At 38.3% G+C, this 27,753-nt stretch overlaps 1 protein-coding gene across 1 annotated transcript; it reads left to right on the top strand.

Annotated features, from left to right (window-relative positions):
- The first annotated feature begins 1,479 nt into the window (after window positions 1-1,479).
- On the top strand, window positions 1,480-27,702 carry LOC125462736 (LEM domain-containing protein 2-like). Its single transcript, XM_048553022.1, has 9 exons — window positions 1,480-2,916; window positions 8,899-8,939; window positions 10,168-10,243; window positions 14,150-14,226; window positions 18,201-18,280; window positions 19,318-19,463; window positions 22,910-23,011; window positions 23,843-23,945; window positions 24,943-27,702. Exons 1-9 carry the CDS (start codon window positions 1,494-1,496, stop codon window positions 25,088-25,090), a joined length of 2,196 nt encoding a protein of 731 aa, XP_048408979.1. The 5' UTR covers window positions 1,480-1,493; the 3' UTR covers window positions 25,091-27,702.
- The last annotated feature ends 51 nt before the right edge of the window (window positions 27,703-27,753 follow it).

The following is a 27,753-nucleotide window of genomic DNA, read 5'->3' on the forward strand; positions in this document are numbered from 1 at the left end:
AAAATGCATCAGTTGTTTCAGGAACACAAAAACTCAGACATTCATGTTATGTCATAAACAGAGGAATAATGGCCCTTTTCTCTTCATCATCCGTTCCTTGTGCAAAAAAGTTTCTGTAATAGCATCATATCACACTTCTCTGAAATAGTTCAAATATTTCATAATCAATGTATTATTTTTGGAGTAAAGTTACATATGCAAGTATAGCAAACATTTCCCAAAGCAATAAGATCAAATAATCATGGAACAGTAACAAGAAAGGAGGAGGATATTTGGCTCTTACCAACAAGTGCAATTCAGCTGGTCCCATTCCTCTGCCCTTTTTCTGCAGCCCTGCTGTATTTTTTCTTTATACAACTGCACAGCTCCCTTTTGAATGCCACAATTAGTGCACTTTCAGACACTACATTCCAGAACCTAACCACTTGGATTTAAAATGTTTTGTCTTGCTTTTGGTGGAGGTGAAGCACCATGCCACTACTGGTATGCCCTGACAGGAGACTTCTAATAGAACTATATGTGGTTCCTCCATCTGGCATCACCTTGACGCCTTGTGAACAAAGACACCTACAATGCTCAGTAGGTTCTTTGTGCCCCGTCACCATGTCTTTGATCCTAAGGACCAACGGTTAAGGCAGTGGAGTGCAGTTTTTTTTTCCCTTTTCAGCAGGCCCTGAGGTTGTCACGGAGTCAGACAGATGGTTGTATGGGTCATTACACTGATGCAGCTTCCGGGAAATAAGGTCCATTGCTTCCCCCATATTGTCTGCCATTCCTGTTCCAACCTGCACAAGTCGTGTAGAGTTCCCTAACTGCAGATACTACATGTCTTCTCCTGAAGATTTTTCTAAAGAAGGGTCCAGACCCGAAATGTCAGCTTTCCTGCTCCCATGAGGCTGCTTCAGAGTCCATCAGGCAGGTAATTTGATTTCCAGTGTGCTACCACAGGGAGTCACAACAAACACAAAATTTTCCCTTTAAGAGAACAGCCCCAATTTTTCCAAACTCTTAAGAAAACCCTAAAAGTCCTAATCCTCACAGAAATTCTACTGCATCCTGACTGCCAAAGTTTTCAAGGTCCTTTATAATGTGCTGTGCTCAAAATGAAACATAATCCTCCAGGTCAAGCTGAGCCAGCGCTTTAAAGGTAGAGTCTGGATGACATCTCGTGATTTTGCATTGTTTCTTCCATTGGGACAGTATTGGAGATGCTTTCCCAAACCACCGTTTACCACATTCAATAATTTATTTGTACATTTTCCTTAATGATGGTGCTCAGAGATGTTATTACACACCTCTGGAACAGGTAGGCCTTGAATAGAGGTCTTCTGGCCCAGAGAAAGGAACGTTACCACTTCACCACATGTCCCTCTTGAACAATTGATACATAATTCTCCGGACGAGCTCACGCTTCTTCTCCAGACTCGGAGACTTGGCGAGTACGCATGCTCGGCGACTGGGGCTGCTCCTGCGCACTGTCGGAGAAGCTGAAAATGGCGGCGACAATGAGCGACCGAGATTTGCGAAGCGAGCTGAAGGCCTTGGGTTACGCGGCCGGCCCTATCACAGACAGTACCAGGTCTCTGTACCTGAAAAAATTAGAACAACTGAGGTCCGAAAAGAATCATAAGGAAAAAAGCAGCCGTGCCCCGCGGGTTCGCCAGAGTCTCCGGCAGCGGCAGGCGGAGGCCTCAGACCCAGATCCGGATCCGAATCCGAATCCAGCCGTGGCCCCGGAGCAGCCGAGGAGAAGGTCGGCCGCCGCTTTCAGAACTAGGGCCGAGTTCAGCCGCCAGCAGGCCGACGCTGTGTCGGACTCTGCTACCACACAAAACACAGGGACATCGGCTGCATACCTTACAGATAGACTCCATGAAGAGGATGACGGCAATAGGGAGGAATCGGACAGCCTAAGTTCCCATCGAGACACGGGGATTTCCAGCAGCTTCTATTCGGATCCGTTTACCAGGAAACCTGTCAAATCATATTCAGATCGCTACATAGGAACATCTGGCAGCCAGATTTCGCATCCAATCACCAGGAAATCTGTCACTTCATATTCTGAGCGATACACAGGGGCATCTAGGAGTTTGACTTCAGATCTCTATACCAGGAAACCTGTCACTTCATATTCTGAGCGATATGCAGGGGTATCTGGGAGCCTAGGTTCAGCTCCGTATGCAGGGACGTCGGGCAGCCTGACTTCAGATTCGCACAATGGGATAACTGGCAGCCTGTATTCAGATCGCTACAGTGGGGAGAGTCTGAATTCAGATCTATATACAAAGAATGCAGGGACGCCGGGTAGCCTGAGTTCAGGTTCACACAGTGGGATAACTGGCAGCCTGTATTCAGATCGCTACACTGGGACGAGTCTGAATTCAGACCCATATACAAAGAAATCTGACGGTTCGTATTCGGATCCATACACAAAAAAATCCGATAGTTTGTATCTAGATCCATATACAAGAAAATCTGACATCCTGAGTTTGGATGAATATGCAAGGAAATATCAGAGTCTGAAATCAGATCTGTACACAGAGAAATCTGATAGCTTGTATTCAGGTCAAAATGCAGGGAAATCCGAGAGCCTGAGTTCAGATCAACATGCAGGCAGGTTTAGCAGCTTGTATTCTGATCGATATACAAGAAATTCAGGCAGCCTCCCTTCTGACAGTCGGTATAGAGGAAAGTCAGACAGTTTGTGGGAGAATGAACGCTACAGAAGAGGAACTGCACCTGGGCTTCCGAAGAAGGGGGTACAAAAACGCAAGAATCGTCTAGACATATTTGAGTTTTACTTGTCGTGGTTTCTCTACATCACCACAATTATCCTGTGTCTGGTTCTGTTGGGATTAATCTGTGTCAAAACCTTACAGTTGCTTGAAGAATCTGAAGAAGACATAGATGAAAACAGTAAGTCCACAATTGCTTTTAGAAGTAATTCATCTTTGTTTACAGCTTTTGGTTGGAGCACAAAACAAAAATATCATATAAGCACTGAGAAATAAAATTGAAGTACTGCAAGAGGTAATTTAACTCAGTCGAGGTGTAGACATAAGTAGAAATTTGTGAGCTTAGTGGCTTCAGCAATTGATAGAATATAGGAAATTGACCCCCAGAAATTCCAACTCTTTCTTGAATCCTGCCCCATGCCATGATGACTGCACAACTACTTATTTATTCCTCCTAAAAATTAAGTGATAATAAGAGAGAAAATATTCAGTAAAATCATTTTCAAACCTTCCAGGCCACTAAAACTAGTCAAGAGACTACATAGACCTTGCATTGCTCATTAATATGCTACTCAGTGCAGAAATCAATAGATTTTTAGATATCGATGGACTGAGGCTAGTGCAGATAGGTGATGATCAGCAATCACCTTCAGACTCAGTTTACTTCCTCTAGATCTTATTTTATCTTAGCAATTATGCAATGTCTGCCCCAGCCTACTCCTTTGTGAAGGTATGTTAAGAGACTCTACCCACCACTAGTCTGTAATGTATTCCACAAGTGCACAACTCTCTGGATAGGAGGTCAGAAATCACATGACACTAGGTTATAACCCAACAGGTTTATTTGAAAGCGCAAGCTTTCAGAGTCTTACTCCTTCTAACACAACGTGATTTCTGACCATGTCCACCCAGTCCAGCACCAGCACCTGTACATCTATGTATATAGAAGAATTGACACACATCCAGTTTGTTTCACTCTTGGATCATTTCACCTTTCTCCCGCTCAGGTCCAGGCTGCTAATTATTTAATGAAAACTAATTTGATCAAATCTACCAGAACAGCTGAGATCTTTTTCAGTTAGGAATAATTCTCATAGCTGTTTTCCCAGGCCACTGTATCATTCACCAAAATTGCTTACACTACCTCAGGTATACTCCGATCATATCTAAGGTTTTAGAGTAGATTTGTAGCTTGGATTGTGGATGTTGTGGTCGGTTGGCTCACCGAGCTGGTTCGTTGTTCTGCAGAGTTTCATTACCCTGCTAGGTAACATCATCAGTGCAGCCTCCGATGAACCACTGTTGTGTTTTCCTGCCTGTCATTTAAACTCTGGTGTCTGTTGAGCTGGATTACCTCACTTCTGGTTTTCCTTCACAATGAAGTGAATATGGGGTCTAGCTCTATGTGTTTATTAATGGCTTTCTTCGTGGAGAACCGGGCCTTGAGGAATTCACATGCTTAAAGTAAATTTAAAGTAATTTTAAAACAATTTTCACATCGATCAGAGTAAATTTAAAACAGTAAAAATGTATTGCGATTTTGTGTGTTGGTCACACGAGAACATGTTCTTTTGTATTGCAGAGTTTTGAGCATTGCTGTAAATAGACACATTTTATTGAAGCTATTTGTCTTGCATCCATCAGGACACTTTGCAACAATTCAAATTCAAGGGGCAAACCAGAATTATTGCTGCATGAGAGCAGAATGCTGTTTGGTTGTCAAACAGACACTGTTGGAGGTTTGCCATGCAAAATGAACCCATTAATGCTATTTGACAATAAAAAGTCAGGCTTTGTTTAAATTTCAAGTCAAAAAAGGGCTTTTGTGGTACACAGGTAATGTCCCTACCTCTGGCCTGAAGGTGCACGTTAAAGTCCCACTAGCTCCAGAGTTGTGCAGAAACATCTCTGAATAGATTGATTCGACCATATCCTAACTTTCAAGTCAGGCATCTTGAATCTGTTCAGTCTGAATATTGTGCTGAGAAATGATCCAGTAAGTGGCTGTCACCTATTTTGTTCAGTTGAAACAGATACATGTACATGTGTATGTTCTTTCTGTCTGTGAAGATCAGGGTTCTATGTTTCAATATATGTAACTTCCAGTACATACAAGTGCATGGTGCTGTGAGCCTGATTGACAAACAATTTAGGATCATCAATGTAATTACTTGCACATTCAGAATATCCAATAAATATTGTCTTTGCAGATGTTGTCCAATTGTGTAGTTAGTACTTTGCTCATTGTGAGCAGCCAAAAGGAAATTCTGGTTGGTAGGATGTGCTTGTCTTTGGCTTGTTGGGCTACACGCCTGGCATCACATCAACACTTGAATCTTTACAATATACTCCTCAGTGTGATTTTTGAGAACATCTGTTTAACATGACAGTAGTGACCTGCTAGTTGCAGACACCCCTTTTGCTGCTACAACATTATAATGATGTGAAACAACTAGGTTCATCTCTTGCTCAGTTACTGAGGTACGTTAACTTCAGGTAGTCGGGACCCTTCTCAGGACCAGGGCATTCCAATGGTTTGCATAGTACATAGTGAGAAATGGTCTGATTTTGGTAGCTATTGTCTTGCAGGATAGCTCTGATATGTCTTTAATTAGGAGTAAAGTTTGCAGAGCAAACAAATGGTTCAGGCCAGTCTTGTAGCGCATAGAACTTTAGGTATTTCAAAGTGTGATAGGTTTGTGGTAGATAGTCATAGTAGACACCATGGCTAATGCAACGTGTAGACTCCATTCCAAAAATAACAAAAGTCACAACTGTACATGACTTTGGCAAAATCTTACCTCAAAATACAATGCATGGATTTTGTCTCTATGTTTAAGAAATCATTGAAGGTGCTGCAGTGAATGTTCCCCAAGTTAGTCTGAGAACAAAAGGCTTACCCTATGATGAAACTGTAAATAGTTTTCTGATCAAATTGAAACTAGAGGATTCTAAAGGGATTTGACAGGGTAAACACAGCGGTTGTTTCCCTTAGCTGGGGAAGCTAGAACACAGGGGCGCAGATATAGGCTAAAGGGCAGATTGTTTACATTTGAAATAAGGGGAAAGTTTTTCCCTCAAAGGGCAATGTGGATGCTCCATTGTAATCTATGTAGACATATACATGGTTGAGGTATTTTTATTTACTCTCTTCCTACCTCTTTCCTTCATATGTTGAATTGTTTTGCTTAAGATTTTGTAAAGAATTTATTGGGCAGAATTTTGGATCTAGATTTGAGATAATTTTCAGGTCACACTCCATACTTGTTTTTGAAATATAAGCAAATGTAGAATTGTGTATTCAAATTTATTGTAGTTTGTTCCTGAGCTAAATCTTTCTTGTAAAGCTTCAGGCAAGATTGAAAGGATATTCCTTAGATGTCTCTACACTTTGAAAAATAAATGTCAAATATTTTATGTATCAATATTTGAATCTGACTTGAGCTAAATGATGCAGCCTGCTTGAAATTCAATTCAATGAAATTTATTTAAATTTTGACCTATAAATCCTCCATTCTGAATATGTAATAATTAATCTTCTGCAGAAAAAATCATAAAATCAAACATGAGAAAGTTCAATTTGAAGATACAGAGAAACAGTTGGGAAGAAATAAAATAGAAAAAGACAAAAATATTTGCAAACAGTTTTATAAAGCACACAGTCTTTTGTACTGTTTGTTAAGCTCTTAGCCTTTCAATCCATGGGTCACATTGGGCTGAATCATACTTTTTTAGGTGAAGTGTCAATTACATCACTCCCTAGAAGTGGCTCAGTGGTTAGAATGCTGGTTCATAGTGCCTGGGACCTCGGTTCAATTCCACTTTCTGTCTGTGTAGAGTTTGCACATTCTCCCCATGTCTGAGTGGGTTTCCTCCAGGTGCTCTGGTCTCCTCCCACAGCCCAAAGATGTGCAGGCTAGGTGGATTGGTGATGTTCAGAGATGTGTTGACTAACTGGGTGAAAAGGGGATGGGTCTGGATGGGATGCTTCAAGGGCCAGTGTGGACTTGTTGGGCCAAAGGGCCTGTTTCCACACCGTAGGGATTCTATTTTTGAGGACTTCCTGCCACAAAGTCTAACAGGATTTCTTGCCATATCTCTCCAAACTTGCGTTATTAACAACCTTCCACAACCCTGTGTTGCTCATCACGTCCATTTCTGTGGAGAGAAAGCAGAATTAAATTTTGGGTCCAGTAACCCTTCTGACACCAAAAATAAAACCAGGTACAAGGACAAATACATCAGTTTATCAGACAGTGTGCAGTCAGAGAGATTTATCACATGTTCAGAGAAAAAGTGAACTGACAGTGTAATTAACTTCTGTCTAAGTAAGCTTCTGGTGGGATCGTGTTTTACGTATATTCTGTCTATGGTGCTGTCATCAATTGAAGCAAGACAGCAGCATAGATGAATCAAATATGTAATTAATATCTCATGTCGAAATGTTGAATGTCCTTTAGGAGGGAAAATTTACCATCCTCACCTAGTGTAGTTGCTACATGTGACTCTGGACCCACAGCAAATTGCTTAACTATTAATTTCTCTCTCAAGTGGCCTACCAAGCCGTTTAAATTTGAGAGGAATTAGGGCTGAGCAATAAGTGCTCATCTGGCCATCCCATGGACAATGCTTTTAAAAAAAATTTTAAAATTTCTACGCTTAAAAACTTAAGTACTGCATAGAACCTGGTGTAAACTAGTGACCCTGTTGATGCTGCTTGGCCTGCTGTGTTCATCCAGCTTCACACTTTGGTATCTTGGATTCTCCAGCATCTGCAGTTCCCATTATCACTGACTCTGTTACCAACCTGTTCAAAAATGTGAGCAGCAGCGAACCATAGTAACCAATCTGCACTTGCGATACTTGCAACATTAAATGCAATTCTGAAATTAGACAAAGCTGGCTGCATAATCCCGAGTGACAAATTACTCTAACAACCAATTTAGATTGTCTGTCAGATTGGGCAGCATAATGCACTTGTGTACTGGTAGCTACATATACTAAAATACATTCAGCCCTGTTCGTTGTAGACAGAAAGAATATGTACACAAACCTGCATGTTTTAAATTAAGTGACAGTCATTCACTGGCTTGTTTCTCGGGACAACATCTGGATCAATCAGAGTCAACCTGCCTGACTCAAAACTGAAACAAAAAAAACAACATTTATACTGACATATTCTTTATTCCGGGGTATAAAATTCACGAAGAATTGCAATCATCTGAATTGCTATATAATTCTAGATGTGCTAAAGGCAAATATCAATATGATAAGCCCTTCTTGAACACTTAAACACACACACTGTTCCCCAGCTTGAATCATCTAGGTTGCCTTTCCAATTTATTTTAAATAAACGTTTGTGTAAGACTCCGTTAAATAACTGCATAATTTTTTAAATAATTCATCAGTTCTATTTTTGAGCTTCGAGCATATTTGTGACCTTAAATCTGAATTCCTGTTATCTGATAAATCCTTTGTGCTACCAAATATAGATTTTTAAATATTTCTGTAAGCAAGACTTTTTGACTGTTTGTAATTATTTTATCATGAACTGTTCTGTAATAATTATTTGTTTTTCACCCATTTTTCTACTCATCAAACTGAAAGCTATTGCAGGAATCTTTTGCATGGCATAAGCATTGGATAAACGTCCATCTGACAACAAACAACGAAGCACTGGCTGGTCTGTCTTTTATGTAGGTTTACATACGATACCCAGTACAGCATAAATTCAGACTTCTCCCTTCTGAAGACCTGTACCAATCTGGTGGAAACTGGTTTTTACAGTTTTTTTTTAAATGATCGCATTTGAATGTGTTTTGTAACACACCTCCATGGCCAGCACATCCCAAAGTGGAACTTGAACACAGATTTTCTATCCCAGAAGTAAGGACAGTACCACTGTGCCACATGCCTGCAATATTACTGCTTTAACAGATATTTGTAATTAATCTGAGCAGATATGTTATGACACACTTAACGGGTAGATGTGACTTGTACTCAGTTCTCTGGCCAAGAGGTAGCGACATTACCTGTCGCACTGGCAATATACATTTAGTGGAAATAGAATTTGTAGCATTAGCTTGGTAAACCAAGATAGTTGTATTAAACTTTTTCATGTGATTCTATATAATATGTAACCTATGGTTGTCTTTCATTTTAGTTAAGATGTTGCCAGTGGATTGCAAAGGGAAAACAGATGCAGTGAGTAACTATTTTCTTTTCACTTATTAGTAACACTTAGACAATCAATTTTAAACAGGAGTATGTTATAAAACTTACAGAAATCTAAGTTTGATACTCATGCCATCCTTCACAATGTTAGGAGGTATTGGTAATATTAAGAAGGTACATTGGAAGCGCATGGATCTTTTTGTGTAATTGAGCAAGATTCTGTCTCCAATCAACTCCTGTATGCTTCACAATATTAAAATCACCTTAAACCTTAGTTGTGAATTTATAAATGGTATTCTATTCTAGATCTCATGACTGCCAAAATAATTACAAAAGTGCCTGTAGGTGACAAAACAATTCTGAAACTTGTCAGCAATGATCCTTGTGGGAATTCTCTTCTCTGCCTTAGCACAGGAATAGTCTGATTTTTGTTAAAAGAGCAGTAAGCTTTTTAGCAAAACTAATGAAGCGTGTAGAGTGTTTTCTGAATAGTCATAGACCTGGTGTATATGTCAAATAAGATTTTTGATCAATCTGTTTGGAAATGTTATGACATATTTTAGGGACAGGAGGGCTTGAACCCAGACTGGAGGTAGGGAAATTACCAGTTCATTATGAGATTCTTTATACACAGATTCTACATTGACAACTTTAGTTGATTCTTGTTCAGATTCTCTTGTAATAAATGAATATTGGCCAGTGTAGAACAAAAACGTAGAATTATGAAAGAGTTTGAGAGAATGAGCAACGGATTTTAAGCGTTCCTGCCAGTGTTGGGCAGTTGTAATGTTTTGTGGTAGATTCAGATCATCATTAATTTAAATTGAAGATTTAGTTTATCCTTTTCACAGCTCATCTGGATCCATTATGCTGTACTGCTGAACAGATGTCAGTGATATATGTGTATGCTGACTTGAACTATGTACCTACATGTTCAAAAATGCGAACATCCACATGCTGATATTTTGCAAAGCGTCAATAACTCACTAGAGGTCGCTGTATGTACTGGATATATGGTGCAAAACACCAGATAGATAACCAGTAGTCTAATGTAAAACTGAGATATTATGCATTGCTTTGTTTCTGAATAAGGATTGGCTGGATTAAGTAATGTATGACTGTTCTCACACCAATATATACTTGATCCAGTACAAAATATTTCACTAATTATTTAGCTTTTTTATCTTTGGTTTCATATTACATTTTGAGCATTATTTTTATTATTTTAATTTCATTTATCAAATCTTACTCTTCCTAGTTTTGCCAAGCTGAAGAACGCAAAATCATAATGCTCATGTTGTCTGAAATGTATGAGTACCTAGCAGAAACAGCAGGTGAGTCAAAGAATAATCTTATATTAGGAAAGCATTCTCACTGTAAATTACTGGCTACGATAATGTAAACAGGTAAGGAAAATATAGAAGATCTAAAAAACTCAGTTTAACACCCACTGTCTAACATACTGTTTTTTAATTGGGAAAATAAGTTGCTTAATTTAGTCAAAATGGTGGATAAGGTGTTGAGCACATTAAAGGCTGCATTTAGTAGATTTGTGCAAAGTAAAGACTCTGTAAAAAGGGGAAATGAGGTAGAAGATCAGCAGGAAAGAGGAAATGAGGTAGAAAATCAGCAAGAAAGGGGAAATGAGGTAGAAGATCAGCAAAGATCTTTCTAATAATTGAGCAAACTCAAGAGGCTGTATAATATAGTCTAGTTGATAACCTTTATACAAAAATCTGATTTGAACATAAAATGCTTCATTTATTTCAATCACCCTGCATCATTGTACTTAGCCCTCTTGAACTCAGTTTGTTTTTAGTTTTTCAACAGTTTCAAATGCCATACTTTCCCCACAATAACCAATGTGTAAATAGTCAATGTATCACTGCATTGCCTCAACAGTCACAGGTAGCTTGAGAGTCACAGTGATGACTTGTGTATCTCTGTTGGAGCATAAGGCATCTGTTCACCTACTTTCTGCATCATTGCATGGATCATAAAATCCATAGGATTACTTGCATTCATGTGAAATTGAGGTTAATCTTCAGCCACTGCTTTAAATTACTCGGGAGAAATAAAATCATTGCATAAATTTTTTTTAGTTGAACCATTTTGGTCATTAGTTCTATAAGTACTGGAGATGGTATGAATTACTTCTATCGTGAATGATAGGGGATGAGTGGTCATTTTGATGAAAACTCCACAAAATGTTCTACCAAAGTTTATTCTCCAAAGCTCCTTTTGATTAGAAGGTGCCATTAGATTGGAATACAGCAAATGTAATTCTTTTATTCAGAAGTGGAGGAGACAGAAAACAGTAAAGCACAGACCAGTTTGTTTAATACTTGTCATAGGGAAAATGTTAGAAGCTTTAATTAAAGGCATAATAGCAAGGTAAGTTCAAGGTAATCAGGCGGAATTAGCATGGTTTTGTGAAAGGTAAATTATCTTTTTACTAATCAATTAGAATTTTTGAAGAAGTAACATATTCAGTGAATAAGGGTGACCTGGGTATATGGTGTACTTAAATTTAAAGAAATAATTTGATAACGTGCCACGTTAACTGTTATTGCGGAAAGTAGAAGTTCGTGGTTTAGAGACTAGCATGTTGGAATGGACAGAGATTGGCTGGATATCAGGAAGTGGAGAGTAGACATAAATAGGTCATTTTCAGATTGACAACGTACAGTGAGTGTTGTGCCACAGAAATTAGTGCTGGGATCTCAATTACTTCTAACTTGTTTAAGTTGGATGAAGACATGGAAGGTATAGTTGCTAAATTTTCTGATATCAAGAAGACAGGTTGAAAAGTAAATTACGAACAGGAAGTAAGGAGGCTACAAAAAAGGTTTAAGTGAAGTAGTGGGCAAATGGAGTATAAGATGGAGAACACGTGAATGTACTTCCATTTTGACAGAATAAAAATATTAACATTTTGTCAAAATGGTGAGAGATTACAGAACTTTGTGATGTAGAGATAACTGGATGCCCTGGTGCATGAATTGCATAAGGCAAGTATGCAGGAACAACATTTATTGTGAGATGTATTAGATAAAAGAAGTAAAGAGGTTATACATTGGCATTGAGAGACCATATCTGACTTTTCTGTATAGTATTGGTCAACCTATTTAAGAGAGGGTGTAAATGTTTTGGAAGCAGTTCAGAGAAGCTTTATAACTAATACCTGTGGAATGGCTGTATTGTCTTAGAGGAAATACTAGACTGATTATGCTTGCATCTGCTGGAATTTAGGAGAATAAGAGGCAACTTGATTAAAACATATGAGGTCCTGAGGGGTCTTTTGACAAGTTGAATGTTGAAATGATGTTTGCTTTTATAGAAGAATCAAGAACCAGGGCCACTGGTTAAAAATCAGAGGTCACCCATTTAAAATAGAGATGAGATGAAATTCTTTCTCAGGTTCCTGAATTTCTGGAACACCCTGCCTGAAAAGGTGTTAGAAATAGAGTCCTTGAATATTTTTAAGACAGAGGTGGATAGATTCTTGTTAAGTAAGGCGAAAGGTTATCCAGGATAGTGTAGATGTGGATTGAGTTTGTTACATGATAGAGAAAACCCCAAGAGCCTAGTGGCCTATTTCTGCCGTTCATATGTTTACAACGCTAAATGCAACTTGCACTGAAAATTGGGAGGCAGTAAACATGGGCTTCACCTGATTATATTCTCCCTGTTAAGGATGTTGTTCAAAGTAACTAATGGTGCTGTTTAAATTGTTTAAGGGACAAAAGTTTATGTAAAAGGATATGAGGGTAAGCTGTTTGTGGGGTGTTTTTCCCTGGAGCATTGGGGCCGAGTGGTGACTATATAGAGGTTTATAAAATCATAAGGGACGTTGAATAGCCAAAGTCTTTTTTCTAGGGTAGGGGAGTAGAAAACTGGAGGGCATAGGCTTAAGATGAGAGGGGAAAGATTTAAAAGGGACCTGAGGGGCCATGTTTTCATGCAAAAGTTGGTGCCTGTGTGGACCCAGCTGCCAGAGGAAATGGCGGAGGTGGGTACAATTACAACATTTAAAAGGCATTTGGATGGATACATGAATAGAAAGGGTTTAGAACGATATGGGCCAAATGCTGGGAAATGGCATTAGGTCAGTTTAGAATATCTGGTCAGCACAGATTGGTTGGACTGAAGGTTCTCCATCTGTGCTGTATAACTCTGAAACTGAGATGAGGAAAATTTTCTTGAGTCAAAGCATAACGAACCTATGGAATTCTCTACCAAAGAAAGGTGTGGGGGCAAAGGCACTGACTATATTCAAGAAAGATCTTTTCTAGATTTTTTTGGCTATCAAAGACATCAAAGGATGTGGGGAAAAAGCAGGAATATGGCATTGAAGTAGCCATGATCATATTGAATGGCAAATTAGGCTTGAAGGGACAAATGGCCCATTCCTGCTTCTCGTCTCTATGATTCTATGTAAGGAATTTTAGGAACCATTGAAGACTTATCTAAGATCACATGCTTATGGATGATAACTAGAAAATAATGTATACAGCTGAATCTCTAATGTGTTGCATTCTTGCACATAAAAGTACGTTCATCTTTATGCTGAAAGCCTTCGTTAACTCCTACCTTTCTGAATGCTGTTTACCTTTGTCAGTTATAATGGGAACTGCAGATGCTGGAGAATCCAAGATAACAAAGTGTGAAGCTGGATGAACACAGCAGGCCAAGCAGCATCTCAGGAGCACAAAAGCTGACGTTTCAGATGAAGGGTCTAGGCCCGAAACGTCAGCTTTTGTGCTCCTGAGATGCTGCTTGGCCTGCTGTGTTCATCCAGCTTCACACTTTGTTGCCTTTGTCAGTTACCTGGTTACTCAAAATGTTGCAGGGTATATTATGCGATTGGGGAGGGATTTGGTAGTTGGCAGTGATCAAGCATAGCGTTTCTATCTTGCAGTGTTGTTCATTTCAATCTGTTAGCATTTAGCTAATTGCATTCTCTCTAACTATAGCAATGTGGTATACTGTTAAAATATAACCTATTACTTTGCTGTACACTGCTTGGGTTTTAAAAAAAAGCAATTCTGTATTTGCAGCTATTTTAAAATCTGTCAGCCCACCCCAATGTGTTAATAAATTGCAGTCAGTTAGATTTATACTTTTCATTATGTCAATTAATGTGGAATGTTTGAATCCTCAAAATACTTTGAAATTCATTTTTAGTTATAAACTGGATGGTTGTGCTAAATGTAATGATTTAATTTTTTTGACTGTAGGTGAGTTTGAGTGTGGATCTGAATATCCCCTGAAGACCAAATGTGTGCCAGTCGTTGATGTAAAGAGACATTTAGCAGTAAGTAAGCATTTAATGTAGAAGTATTTTTAATGTAGAAGTATTTGTTGCATTTAGTGAATATTGATGGAAAGCAAAGAGAATTGACATTAAAATACTGTACTGGCGTATCATCGAGGTGTGCAATGGAAAGATCACAATTACTGTATAATAACTCCTACACAGTGGTCATCATTTTGTAATTGGATTGGTTCCATTGGAACTATGTGTTAGCAAGAGCTTAGGAATCCAAAGAATAGATACTTAAAACAAATTGGTCAAAATGCAGTGTGTATTTCTTTACAAGATCACCTGAGGTTTGGAGCTGTAAACATCTATCAGCGATATTTGGTTTTTACACACTGAAATCATTTTTCTGCCTTTTATATTCCTGGTACAAAGGAATAAAAACTTAGATTTATTGTTCTTTGCTGCGTGCATACCAGGAAATGGTGCACAATGGCAGTGATTTTTCCAGCCATTAACTGTAATAGATTTTTAAAAAATTGTGGTCTGAGAGGGCAAACTTTGCAATATATGCTCCAAGTTCACATGAAAGAGAGAAATGTAAACATTTTTAGTTCTATGTTATTGTTCTGAATATTCAGGGCATTAAAACCTTTTAGAAACTGTTTTTCCACTGCCTTTAAGTAATGCTGTAGCTTTGCTTCTTACTCATACATGGATAATGTGTAACTAATGTAAATTGATCAAACTTTTTAAATTCTTTTGCTGAAATGTTCCAATAATGGATCTTATATTAAGCCAGTCAAGCTGGTTGTTTTGTTTTGGATGCTGCAGGAACCTCATCAGTTTTGTTGGAGCTGCAGCCTGCTTGCAAGTCAGGCGTATTATATCACAGTCCTGACTTGGGTTTTGAAGATGGTGGACAGACATTGGAGAGAAAGGAGGCAGTCTATTCACTGCGGGATTCCTAGCCTCTGACCAACTTTTTACAGCGCTGCTGGGCCAGTTCAGTTTCTGGTTGCTGCTAACCCCCAAGATGTTGATAGTGAGGATTTGTTGATGGTTATGGTACTGGGTCTCTAGCGAAGATGGTTAGTTTTTTTTGTTTGAGATGGTCACTAGTACCACATTGAGCCTGGCAATATTACTTGCCAGTTAGCAGCCAAGTCGGGATGTTGTCCATATCTTGTTGTATATGAACATAGGCTACTTCAGTATCTGAGGCATTGTAAATATTGCTAAGCATGGTGCAATTGTCAGAGAACATTTTAGCATTGAAGCAACTGAAAGTCATTGAGCCTAGGAATTCCTGCAGTTCGCACTCATCACAAGCATTTACACTTCTGACTTAACTGTAGAAGGTTATTGAGTAGTTGAAAGTGGTTATGCCCTACCTGAGGAGCTTCTGAGCCATGAGGCCCGAGTTCAAGTCCCACCTGTTCCAAGGGTATGTAATTATATGTTTGAACGGGTTGATTAGAAAATATCTATCTTGAAGAGTATGGGCAGTTATGGTGTTGTGGTAATGGCTCTGCCTGTTGATCCAGAGGCTTGGATTCAAGTCCCACCTGCTTCAGAGGTTTTTTTTATTCACTCATAGGACACAGGCGTCGCTGGCTGGCCAGCATTCATTGCTTGTCCCTAGCTGCTCTTGCCTGAGTGGCTTGCTAGGCCATTTTAGGGGGCACTTGAAAATCAACCACTGTACTGTGGCTCTTGAGTCATATGTAGGCCACAGCAGGCAAGGATGGCAGACTTCCTTCCCTTAAGAACATTAGTGAACCAATTTGTTTTTCCAGCAATCGGCAATGGCTTCATAGTCATCGGTGGATCCTTAATTCCAGATTTTTTGTTTCTATTTAATTCAGTGCCTCCATTTGCTGTAACAGGATTCAGACCAACATTGTGTTCTGAGGAAAGGTCACCTGACCTGAAGCATTAACTCTGATTTCTTTTCACAGATGCTGTTAGACCTGCTGAGCTTCTCCAGCAACTTCTGTTTTTGCCCCAGAATATTAGTTGAGTTTATGATGTATAGTTTATATCTCTTGAGGAGGTTGATTTAAAAAAAATACCCTGAGGAGTTCTTACAGTGAGGTCCTGGGTCTAAAATGATTGGCCTTGAACAACAACTATCTTGCTTTATATAGTGTGCATGTTTTCTGCTCATCCTGTTCAGAGATGTTATGACACCTTTGGAGCAGGTGGAACTTCAAGCCATGCTGGTTGGTCTGAAATTAGGAACACGACTGCTTTCAGCACAAGAGCCTTTGCACAAAGTACAGATATTTTCTAATAAACTTGTTAAGAGATATTGTTACCTGTACTTGTACCTGTTATCTTCTCTCAGAGGTATGCACACTACCACTTCACCACAAGGGCTCTTGCACATAGTATGTTTCCTTTTTTTAAAATCCATTTTCTAATCATTCTCCTCAACGTTGTTATTACACACCTCTGAAACAGATGGGATTTGAATCCAGGCCTCCTGATTCAAAGGTGGAGAATCTGCCATTGCATCACAAGAGCCTTGTTGCACAAAGTATAATTCTAGCAAGTGAAGAGTTTTAGACTGATTTGAATTGACTGCAATTTTGCTACGTTCCTGGATTCCATACTCTACCACATGCTATCTTGAAATCAAGGTCACTGTCACTTCATCTCTGGAGTTCAACTGTTTTGTTCATGTTTGAGCCAAGGCTGTAATTAGTTCAGGATTCCAGTGGCCTTGTTAGGATCTAAGCTGAGCATCAGTGAGCAGCTTGGAGCACTGTTGATCTACCTTTCCGTTAATTTGATTGAAAGCAATTGTCCAAGTTGGATTTGCCTTTTCGCCCTTTGTAGATTGGGCATACTTCAGCAATTTACAACGTTTCTAGGTAGATACCATTGTTGAAGTTGTATTGGAACAGTTAGGCTAGGGATGTGGGTAGTTCTACTAGCAAAAGACTTGAATACCGTTGCTAGATGCTATCAGGACCCATATCTTTACAGTATCCAGTGTTTTCAGCCATTTCTTGATATCTGGTGGTGGGAATCAAATTGGCTGAAAGCTGACATTTGTGATTCCAGACATGTAGGGAGTTGGCTGAAATAGATTGTCCATTTAATCATCTAGTTCCAGCTAAATGCATGCTAATGCTTTAGCCATCTCTTTGGCAACGATATGCTGTGTTCACCCCATCATTGAGATTGGAGATATTGGTAGAGTCATCTTCTCTTGTTAATTGTTTAATTGTCCACTGCCATTTACAATGAATGTGGCAGGACTGCAAAGCTTTGGTTGGATCACTTGACTGTGTGATTGCTTAGCCCTGTCTACCACAAGCTGCTTTCATAACTTAGCATGCACATAGTCCTGTGTTGTTTTACCGGTTGACATCTTATTTTTAGGTATGACTGGTGCTGCTCCTAGCATGCCTTCCTGCATTGAACAAGGAAGGGTTGGCTTCCCCCAGTTTGATAGTAATGGTAAAGTGGAAGACCTGCCAGACCGTGATGTTCAGATTGTGATTGAATGAGTTCTGTTGCTGATGGCCCACAGCACCTCATTAATACCTAATATTGAGTTATCAGATTTGCTTGAAATCTGTGAATGACCTACATGCTGAGAACCAGAAGCACCAAACTTTCTCTAAAGCTTGTGTAAAAACTGATATAAGCTTATAGGTGGCTTTGGAAACAAGTTTATCAAGCAATATTTATTTCTCCTCTAGCAATGTGATTTCCCTCTGCTGATAATGAAACATGACTACCAGCACATTTCATGAGGGACAACTTACTACTGCTTTTCTTCATTTTTATTAAATGTTGATTTTATTGAAATTGTAAGGTTCAGTAACAGGAATATCTCATTGTCAAATTATTTATAGGTTTGAATCTTAAATACTGAAATTTTCTCAAATTATCAGTACCATTTTGATGGTAGAAATTTGAAACTTGTACAGGGACATGAAGCTTAATAGCTTGAATAATTTTTAAAAGTGCCTTTATTTATATTTGTTTCCTCACTAATATTGTTTTCCTAGACTGTTAATATACCTAATCTAGAAAAATTTAACAAGGCACTTCAATGGATCATTCAGAGCACCCGTGACATTGGGATTAGGTGAGTTGTGTTTTCATCCATTGTCCAAATTCTAATTAAATGATCAACAGTATTTGAATGCATAACATAGAACCGAACATTCTGTAGTTGTGCAAGGAATTGTGCTACCTCTGTCTCACTGCGTTGTTAACATTTCTTTAAATATTTAAAACAATAGATAATTGAGACACAATCCTTGACTATTTTTTTGGCCAGATTTACAATATTGCTTCTATCTCATTTCTTGGCTAATATTTTCCCTTCTGGAGAGGTCAACCTGCTTCTTTTTTTTGAGAGTGGATGTCAATTAATTTCCTGGCCCTCACTGCAGAGCAGGTTTGCCTTTTCATGTGCCAGTTAACTTAAGAGCTGACCAGCAAGCTTCTCGGCCTATCACAGCAGCAACTGCCAGCCAATCAGAATGTCAACTTCTAGGTCCCAAAAACTGTGTGTTGAGGGCAGTTCTTTAGGAAATCCGGTGTTTTAGTTTTGCTTCTGGTGAGATGGGTGTTATGTATAGGAGGATTAAGAGTCAGAGGTAGCAGCATGCCTTCGATTTCCTCAAATTGGGATTATTGGACGTCTCCATCTCTCGTCCCCCTGCACCTCCTCACTGTAATAGAAGTATGAATAATGTTTTAAAGGTTTCTCTCCTCCATTGAAAGAACTTTCAAGACAATGGCACGTGGTTGATCATTTTGACCAAGAACTCTCCTTATAATTCTTAGAACTTGGAATAGACAAAATATTAACATCTTTAAGAAATTGTTTGATTGTTTTTATTTAAATATATATAATTCCTGTATTGATGAAGCTTCTATTTAAAATTATTCCCAAGAATAAAGTGGGTTGACTTCAGCTGGCCTCATAATTCATGCCATTGTGATTATAGATTAGAGACATTTAGTAGTTATCCATAATAAAGAAGGCCATGTAAAATTTGAATAATAGACTTGAATCATTTTTATGTGTTACAAAAAGTTTTTAAAACGTTGATTGTTGCAGACATTCCCTTTGATGGAAGTTTATGTAATTGTCTTTTTTATATCTGCTTGCAGGCTAGTTGGTGAAGATTCTGAAGCATTAGTGACTTCAGTGGATCAAGTAAGCTGTCTTGAATCCACTCGTCCACAGATGAATTTGTATTGTCGCCTCCGTCACGCTGTTTATACAATTCTTCACAGAATGTTAATCTTTATTTTGGGTAATTTATACTACCATTAATATGTCTTTAATTTGGTGTAATGCTTTAGATTTTAAAATTATCAGTCATACAGTAATTGATTTTTTTTCTCTCAGGGCAATTACAGGACAGTGACAGATTTGGTAACAATTGTTGGAAAGATAATTGTTAAAATAAATTGTCGGATAAGAGCAGTACACGTGGTTATTTCTATCAAGAAACTAGCAGGAGTCATTCTCTGAATTTAAATCTCATTTTTCTTGCATTATGAGTTTGATATGTGGGAAAAATGTGATATACCCTCTACATGTTTGTTATTTTTAGAAGATTATCTTCTCAATTGCTCAAATTATTTAACATTAACAACAGTTTACCAACTATCTTAATACATAAAATTAAAAATACTTATTCTGTTGTTCATTACAGCAAATATATTATTCTAACACACAATTTTACCTCTATAATTTGATTGTTGTAGTGGAATACTCAACGTATTGCTATAAGATGACTGCATTTTAGCAATATGTTGGGTAATGTAAATAATTAGTAAGGTTTCTCACGTGCGTTTACTAAAACTGATAGTATCTAGGTTTAAAAGTCAGAAAGGGGTTGTGTTAAGTTTGCAACAGATAGTGTGCTGTCAGAGATCCTTGAAATGCTCTTTCCAATGAGCTTTTCTATCCCATGTGTGCACCACTTCATTCTTGGCATTCAGCGGTATAGATCCTTGAGTGGTTGAGATAGTCTTGACTACATGGAATAATCTAAGCACGTCATGGCTGTCAACCAATTTCTGGACTTCCAGTGTTCTTTTCATTTGCCACATATCTTTTAGGTCTCAGGCTTTTTGTTGGATCTTAGCCTTCATTTGAACCTTTACCTTCAGTTAGCAGGAGGACAGAGAAAACATTACAGGGTTGTCCTCAAAGTTCCCTGAAGAAAGTACAACATCCCCACCAACTTGTGGCGCTCTCTTATAAGACCACAAAAATTGAAGAAGAAGCATTCCAAAAGGCGCCAGCTATTCTGAGCATCTCCAAAAGACTCTGGTGTTAGCAATCACAAAGCAGTGGAAGGAGCATACAAAAGCCCCAGCATCCCATCCGCCTATCGTCCTTCCATCGTGTGTCAGAAATAGGGATGCGCAATCATCAGCAAACAATGTTCAGCACCATTTGTGAGGATTCAGATGCCGAAGTGGACAATATCCAAATGCGGCAAGATTTGGAAAACATTCAGATTTGAACTGATAAGCGATAAGTAACATTCACACTAAACAAATATCAGACAATGACCATCATCAATAAGACGGAATCTGACTATCACCTCTTGACATTTACTACATTACTGTTGTGAATCCCCCACTGTTAATATCCTTGGGGTTTCTATTGATCAGAAACTGAACTAACTAGCCATATAAATACTGTGGCTCCAAGAGCAATTCAAAGGCTAGGAATCCTGAATCCTGCTGGTGCACTGCAGAATTCAAGAAGATAATTCAGCACCACCTTCTGAAGGGCAACTAGTGACAGACAATAATTGCCAGCAGACAAGTGACGCCCAATTCCCACAAAAGGAATTAGAAAAAAAGAGCAACTCACTTTCTAACTCCCCAAAGCTTTTCTATATTATCTGTAAGGCACAGGTTAGGAATGGGAATAGTTCCTACTTTCCTGGGACTTGAGTGAAGCTGCAACAACACTTAAGCTGGACATCGTCCAAGTCAAAGTGTTGGCTTTGTTTGAAACCACATCTATAAGCATTCATTCCTTTCAACAGAGCTCAGTCGCTCATTTCCCAGATGCTCTGCACAAGGCTCCTGAGCACCTTTCAAACCCACAACCAATGCCATGTAAAACCACAAGGCAGCAAATATATGGGAACACCATCGATTGGTAAGTTTGCCTCCAAGCCATTCATCCTGACTTGGAAATGTTCCTTCAGTGTCAGTAGATCAACATCGTGAAATTCCCTCCCTAATGGCATTGTGGGTCTATGTACAGCAAATGTACTTCAGTAGTTCAAGAAGGCTGCTCTCCAGGACAACTAGGAATAGGCAATAAGTGCTGGCCAGGCCAGCAACACCCACATCTCACGAATGATTCTTTTAAAAAAAAAAATTACCTACCCCACCTGTGATGGGTATTGCAGATTTAGTATTGTACTGTTGAGGCACCTCAGTACCCACTACTATGGAGTGGAAGAAAGTCACCTTCAGCCTTGATTGATTTCAAACTGGTCCGATTTGAACTGTGTATCTTGGATTGTTAATCCAGCTGTCTCAATTATTAGGTCACTAGCATAATCACTGCATATAACAATGGTGGGTAGAGAGGTGAGCATCGCAGCCTTTCAAGCAGATGACCCAGGCTTGATTCCTAGCCATCACAATTTGGCAATTTTAAATCAAAGATTTGGAAAATCCAAAGACAGTAGGAGTTTGATTAAGGAGTCTTGTGATGCAGTGATTATGTCCCTACCTCTAAACCAGGAGGCCCATGCTCAAGTCCCACCTGCTGCAGAAGTGTGTATTAAAATCGCTGAACAGTTTGATTCGCAATACTCTATTGTCACTGTCATATCACAGCGTTCACATTTCCTAACTCTCTAATTCCTTCTTTATATTTCATCACCATTGAAAGCTTCCTCATAGCCCACTTCCAGATGAATGTCCAGTATCCAAGCCCTTAATGATATTAATCATACATTACTCATATATTAAGTACTGCGTGTAATGTTCTAGATGAAACTCTGAGATTTTGTTATATTGCAAGCACTGATGCAACAATGTGCAAGTAAATGGGTTGATTAGAAAATAGTGATTTTGGGGCAGCACGGTGGCTCAGTGGTGAGCTCTGCTGCCTCTCAGCATCAGGGACCCAGGTTCAATTCCACCTTTGGGCAACTGTCTGCGTGGACTTTGCGCATTCTCCCTGTGTCTGCGTGTATTTCCACTGGTGCTCCGATTTCCTCCAATAATCCAGAGATGTGCAGGCTGGGTGGATTGGCCATGCTAAATTGCCCATAGTTGTCAGGGATGTGTATATTAGGGAGATAGGTCTCAGTGAGATGCCCCAAGTGTCGTTGTGGACTTGTTGGGCTGGGGGGCCTATTTCCACACTGTAGGGATTCTATGATCTATGAATGTGAATATCAATAACATCTGTAACTCCAAGAAATAGCAGAATTAGGCATGAAAAACACACTTTTGGTTCAGGAAGGATGCTTTGAGAAGGCTTTTACAGGATCATGAGGTGAAAGATAAGAGAGATTTAGGGAAATAAGTTTTGAGAACAGCTGAAGGTTGTAATATAGGGAGAGGAGCAGAGAGAGCAAGCAGATATACACACCTAAATTTGGATATTTTTAATTTATTCCTTTTTTGTATAGAACCCATAACTGTATGACTTATTACAAAAAAGTCACCAAAAATAGTTAATGAACTTTGTGCTGTATTTTTTTTTAAGTTTTAAGCTTTTTGTGGATCATGTTGCTACTTCTGAAGTACCAGTTGAAGAAAATGAAGGACCGAGAACAAGCAGTGTATGAAATGGTGAACAAAATTATAGGTATTGTACATTTATTATATTCTTGTTCTGCATGAACCTGTTGCTACAATCATGAATGTTTGGATGTATGAGATACTACTAACATGTGCAATTGTTAAATGAATGCAGCTTACCAGGGTTATGTTAGTTTTGTGATTAGCACTCAAGCACCCATGTTACTTGTCTTATGCTTTCCGTTCCTTGCTGTTATAACAGTAGTGCCATATTTCTGAGTTATTGTGTGGAGTTAATGTGGTTAGGACACAGTTCCTTTCTGTTCAGTGGTTAATGGCAAGTTAGGCTACTTCCAATGTAATTATGAAACTAAACACTGAGATATAACTTTTCTAACTCAAAAGCATTTTGGAAATATTCTTTGGTAACTCACTCAGCTTATCCAAACAATTTCACATGTCAGGAAAACAGATTAACGAGAAGCACCTTAATTCTTTCAGGCACCGACAGAACCATTACATTTGTAATCAAACCTTCAGAGCTAGGATGGGATGGAATTGGCTACCATCTGATGGAGCTCTTCTCAGTAGGCTAATATGAACATTCAGTAATGATATGATTAGGCTTGAGATTGATTGTAGAAGAGTTAAATTCCTTCCTGACACCTGCAATGAAGTGTTTTGCCTGCGAAGTCACCATTTGGTTCAGTGTTGAAGATTGATCAACAATGATGTGACTATTTTATTAAATAGTCAGCATCAAAAAAAACAAATTGTGTCTTGCAGCTAATAAAGCAATTGAATGTAATTGTGCTATTTGCGTTATGATTATATTACCATTATCAGATTTTTTTTGGGTTTCACAAATAAAGCTCAATATGTTTTATTTTTAAAACAGCTGTCGTTCGTGCTCACAATCAAGACTGGGAAAAGGATTTAGAACTCATACCTTATATACCTGTCCCCCATGTCCGCGACACATTGATTCAACCTGAGAACAGGTCTGTTATTACAAAAAATACCTTTGTGGGATTGTTCACATGTATTTTGTTCTAAATTCCCATGCACAAGCAAATAGACATCTGGAGTTTTTGCAGCTCCAGCCTGTACTGTTTCTTTTTATAGGAAGTTAACTGAACATCGTCGTCATGTGGGAAGATTAATCAACAGAAAACGATGTAGCTTTATTTATGCACCAAAATCAAAAATTTATTGTAGCTATTCAGACTATCATTCAAAAATTAAAATATTCTTTTTGTTGATGTGATAAATTGCTGTACAATTATGCAAACAATATTCCCATGCTACCTTTTAAAATTTATTCATAGGTTGTCGGTTTTGGAGTCTTTTATTGCCAATCCCTAATTGCCTTTGACAAGGTGATAGTGAGCTACTTTCTGAACTGGTGCAGATCACTTGGTGTTCCCACAATGCTGTTAAGGGGGAGTGTTGTGGAATTTTGACCCATTAACAGCAAAGGGGCAGCAACATATTTCCAAGTCAGGAAGCACCACAAGAAAACTATAGGCTATTACTGTGCAGTCGTCTTTATTTACAATAGATGAGGCAGCCTCTTCTGTGACTTGTATCACTTACAGCAGTTATACTGATCAAGAAAATAAAAGTCTACTGGCATTTATAGGCAAATATCTCTGCCTTTCATTTTCTACTATTTTCAGTTGGAAAATCATGCCTAAAGTTATTTATTTTCCGTACAGGAATTTTGCTGTCAACCTAGAGATATGTTGACCACAAACTGTACATCCATCAGTTAGTTAGCCATAAAAATATCAAAGCAATAACATGACTGTGCAAACAAGAGAAAGGTGTATGAGTAGATTGCATCAAGGCCTAAACTCCATATCTGTGTTGCTGTCAGTAAAATTTATCTGAGCTACACATCTCATTGGTTTTAATGTGTTGTGTTTAGAACAGAGTAGATTTTAATTTTAGACTCAGACTTAATTTTATACTTTGTTAACTTTTCTTTTACGTTAGGAAGAAGATGAAGAAGATCTGGGAGAAGGCTGTTGAGTTTCTTGAAGCAAATGAGTCCCGGATTCGTACAGAGACTCAGATAATAAATGGAGAGGATTTCTTAGTATGGAGGTGGACACAGCCCTCATCCCTCTGTGATTCAATGTGATAAGTAACTAAATGTATTGAGCAAGGGGCAGTTAGGAGCCATATTGTTGATGCAGTGCTTTGGCATACCAGCATCGTTTGTAAACTCTTGTGTTTCTGTGTGAATTTCTCACACAGCTGTTGATTTTTTACTGGTTTATTTGAGAGTAAGGGATGAGCCACTACTGTCTGCGGAGGTAGAGGAATTGAGTGGATACCCTGGGACATCCTGCAATGCTTGTTGACAGATTTTAACATTATTATTATTCAATGTTAGGATAAGAAATTTGTAGCAAGGCCTGGATTTGTTCCTCATCCCTAATGTAACTGAGGGGCTTAATAGGGAACTAGAGAAAGCATCTAAAAACCTGACATCTGTTGAGGGACTGGAGTTGTATACAGTTTGACAGGTTTTGTGACAGATTTTTTGACAGCAGTGACAATCCAACAGCCATTAATTTCCATTTTAAGTTCAGTCCTCTTGATGAGATTTGATCTCTCAATATTCTGAATAATTACTTAGTTTATTAGTTCAATAACAGACACTATGCCACAGCTATAGTTATTGAAATTGTTCGTGATTTGGAAACAAACAATTTGCCTTTTTCCAAAGCCCGATGATATGCTAATATAGCCAAATAAAGAAAGGAAAGGCTGTACTATAAATCTGAAAATGATAAAATGATGAGTAGCTTTGAACTAGTCCTTCTATTTAGAGGACTTTAATTATGGTTGGCATGGTTCTTAACCATGAAGTTTTAAAATCTTTGTTCAGATTCATATTCTGTGTTGCATAATGTTTAAAATTTGGTTTTATGCACTGACTTTGTGAAAATGATTGTCATTGTGTTAGAAAGTTTGTCTTCTGTATATATGTACTGCATTTGCTTTAAGTATTTTATACTTTTGGGGGTAATTTTTTGAAGTTTATGCAACGAAATCTGTTGAACGAAGAGATTATAACATTAGTACACATCAGTTTTCCTTTTCTGCTGTATTCAAATTTTAGGAAATGCTGATTCTTCCCAACAGTTCCAAACATGCTGAAATCTATTAACTCTACTTGGCTGACCTAGCATTCTTGACCCATATCTGCTCTATTTCTGTTTGTGAACTGTCAGCAGAAATAATAGAAAGTGAAATAACTCCACAAGGAGTTATCCTATCACCAAGTCACCCTTTATTTGCACATGCACAGTACCTGACACTAACCAGTCTAGCTCAGAGCCAGCTCTTGGAGTGAACAGAACCCCTGACACTACTGTTTATATCTGTGAGCCAGGACTCCTGATTGGGGCTGTTATCCTGGTCCAGTTAGGAAACTCGTATTCAATGAGGTCCATCTGCCTGAGCTCATTCCAATCACTGCAAAAAGCATCCCACCAAAATACTTCAAAATATTTGGAAGTGTATTTTATTTCAGAAGGGTAATTTTATTTCATAAAATGCAGATTCCTTCCTTTTAAAAAGGATGAAAACAGCATCATGTTCAGGATAGTTATGTAATACATGATCAAAACTGATGGTTGAGCTGCAGCTTTGAGTTAACAAGTGCCTGTTAATGTATTTCGAGCTATCACCCATGTGAAAGCTAAGTGGCTGACATATTTGAAGCCTAATTGGAAATAATTATTAGGAAAGCTATTTGGTATTGAAAATGCAGTGGGCAAGTTTCATCATGATATTTCCTTTTCCATGAATAAGTCATTAAATTAGGATATATCTATCCAAAAGCATTGTGAATGAACTAAAAATGTACAGCATGAAGTAAAATATTTCATATTACACAGTGCCTCATTGAATTGGTATATAAATGAATTATTGTTTGTATTTTGTGTATATTTTAGAGGATATGTTTGTACAAACATAGGAACTGCCCCTTTTGAGTTTGTTCTGCCATTTGATAAAGTCATGAGTGAGTTGATTGTGGTACTTTCCTACCTACCCAGATACTCTCTGACTCCATTGTTAGTCGATAATCTATCCACCTCTGCCTTAAAGATATTCATTGGGCCTGCCTCTACCCCTTTCTGTGGAACAAAATTTCAGAGGCTCATAAACCTGGGAGAAAATGTGTTTTCTTTGTCTTCACTGGGCAATGCCTTATTTTTAGGGCTGTCTCTCCTGATACTCTCTGAAAGGTTCACATTGCATATGCGAAAAACTTTGCATATGCACTCTTTGTGAAACACCGTGCCAGTCAAAAACATGATACCCAAATAAGCACAATAAATATGAGGGACAAAATGATGTCATTGGCAGTTCTGTTCTTGTGTACGGAGCATTTATAAGGTGTCAGCAGACCTTCTCTTTTTAAACTGTATCCCCTAGTTCTTATGTCTACTACAATGGGAAATATTCTTTTGGGATTCACCCTGATTGGTTCACAGTATCTTCACATACTCGCATGGTGCTAATTTGCTACTTGTTAGGAAGATAAACGTCTTGGGCTTCAGTTACTGTATTCAGTTCTATGATGTATTTTACTGATTTTACAGGACAGCTTAACTCTAGTATCACATCAGTTCATTTATTTTAAGTATTGGCTTTTTTATGTGTGAACATGGATTTTTAATCTTTGCTGTACTGAATTTCACATTTTTTTGAAGCATTTAATAAAATATTAAAACAATGCTTTTGAATTTATTAAGGATCTGAATCTGATTCCCGGTAAATGAATAATTA

The sequence above is a fragment of the Stegostoma tigrinum genome, chromosome 21, assembly GCF_030684315.1.
Source record: "Stegostoma tigrinum isolate sSteTig4 chromosome 21, sSteTig4.hap1, whole genome shotgun sequence".
In the NCBI taxonomy this organism is placed as follows: Eukaryota; Metazoa; Chordata; class Chondrichthyes; order Orectolobiformes; family Stegostomatidae; genus Stegostoma; species Stegostoma tigrinum.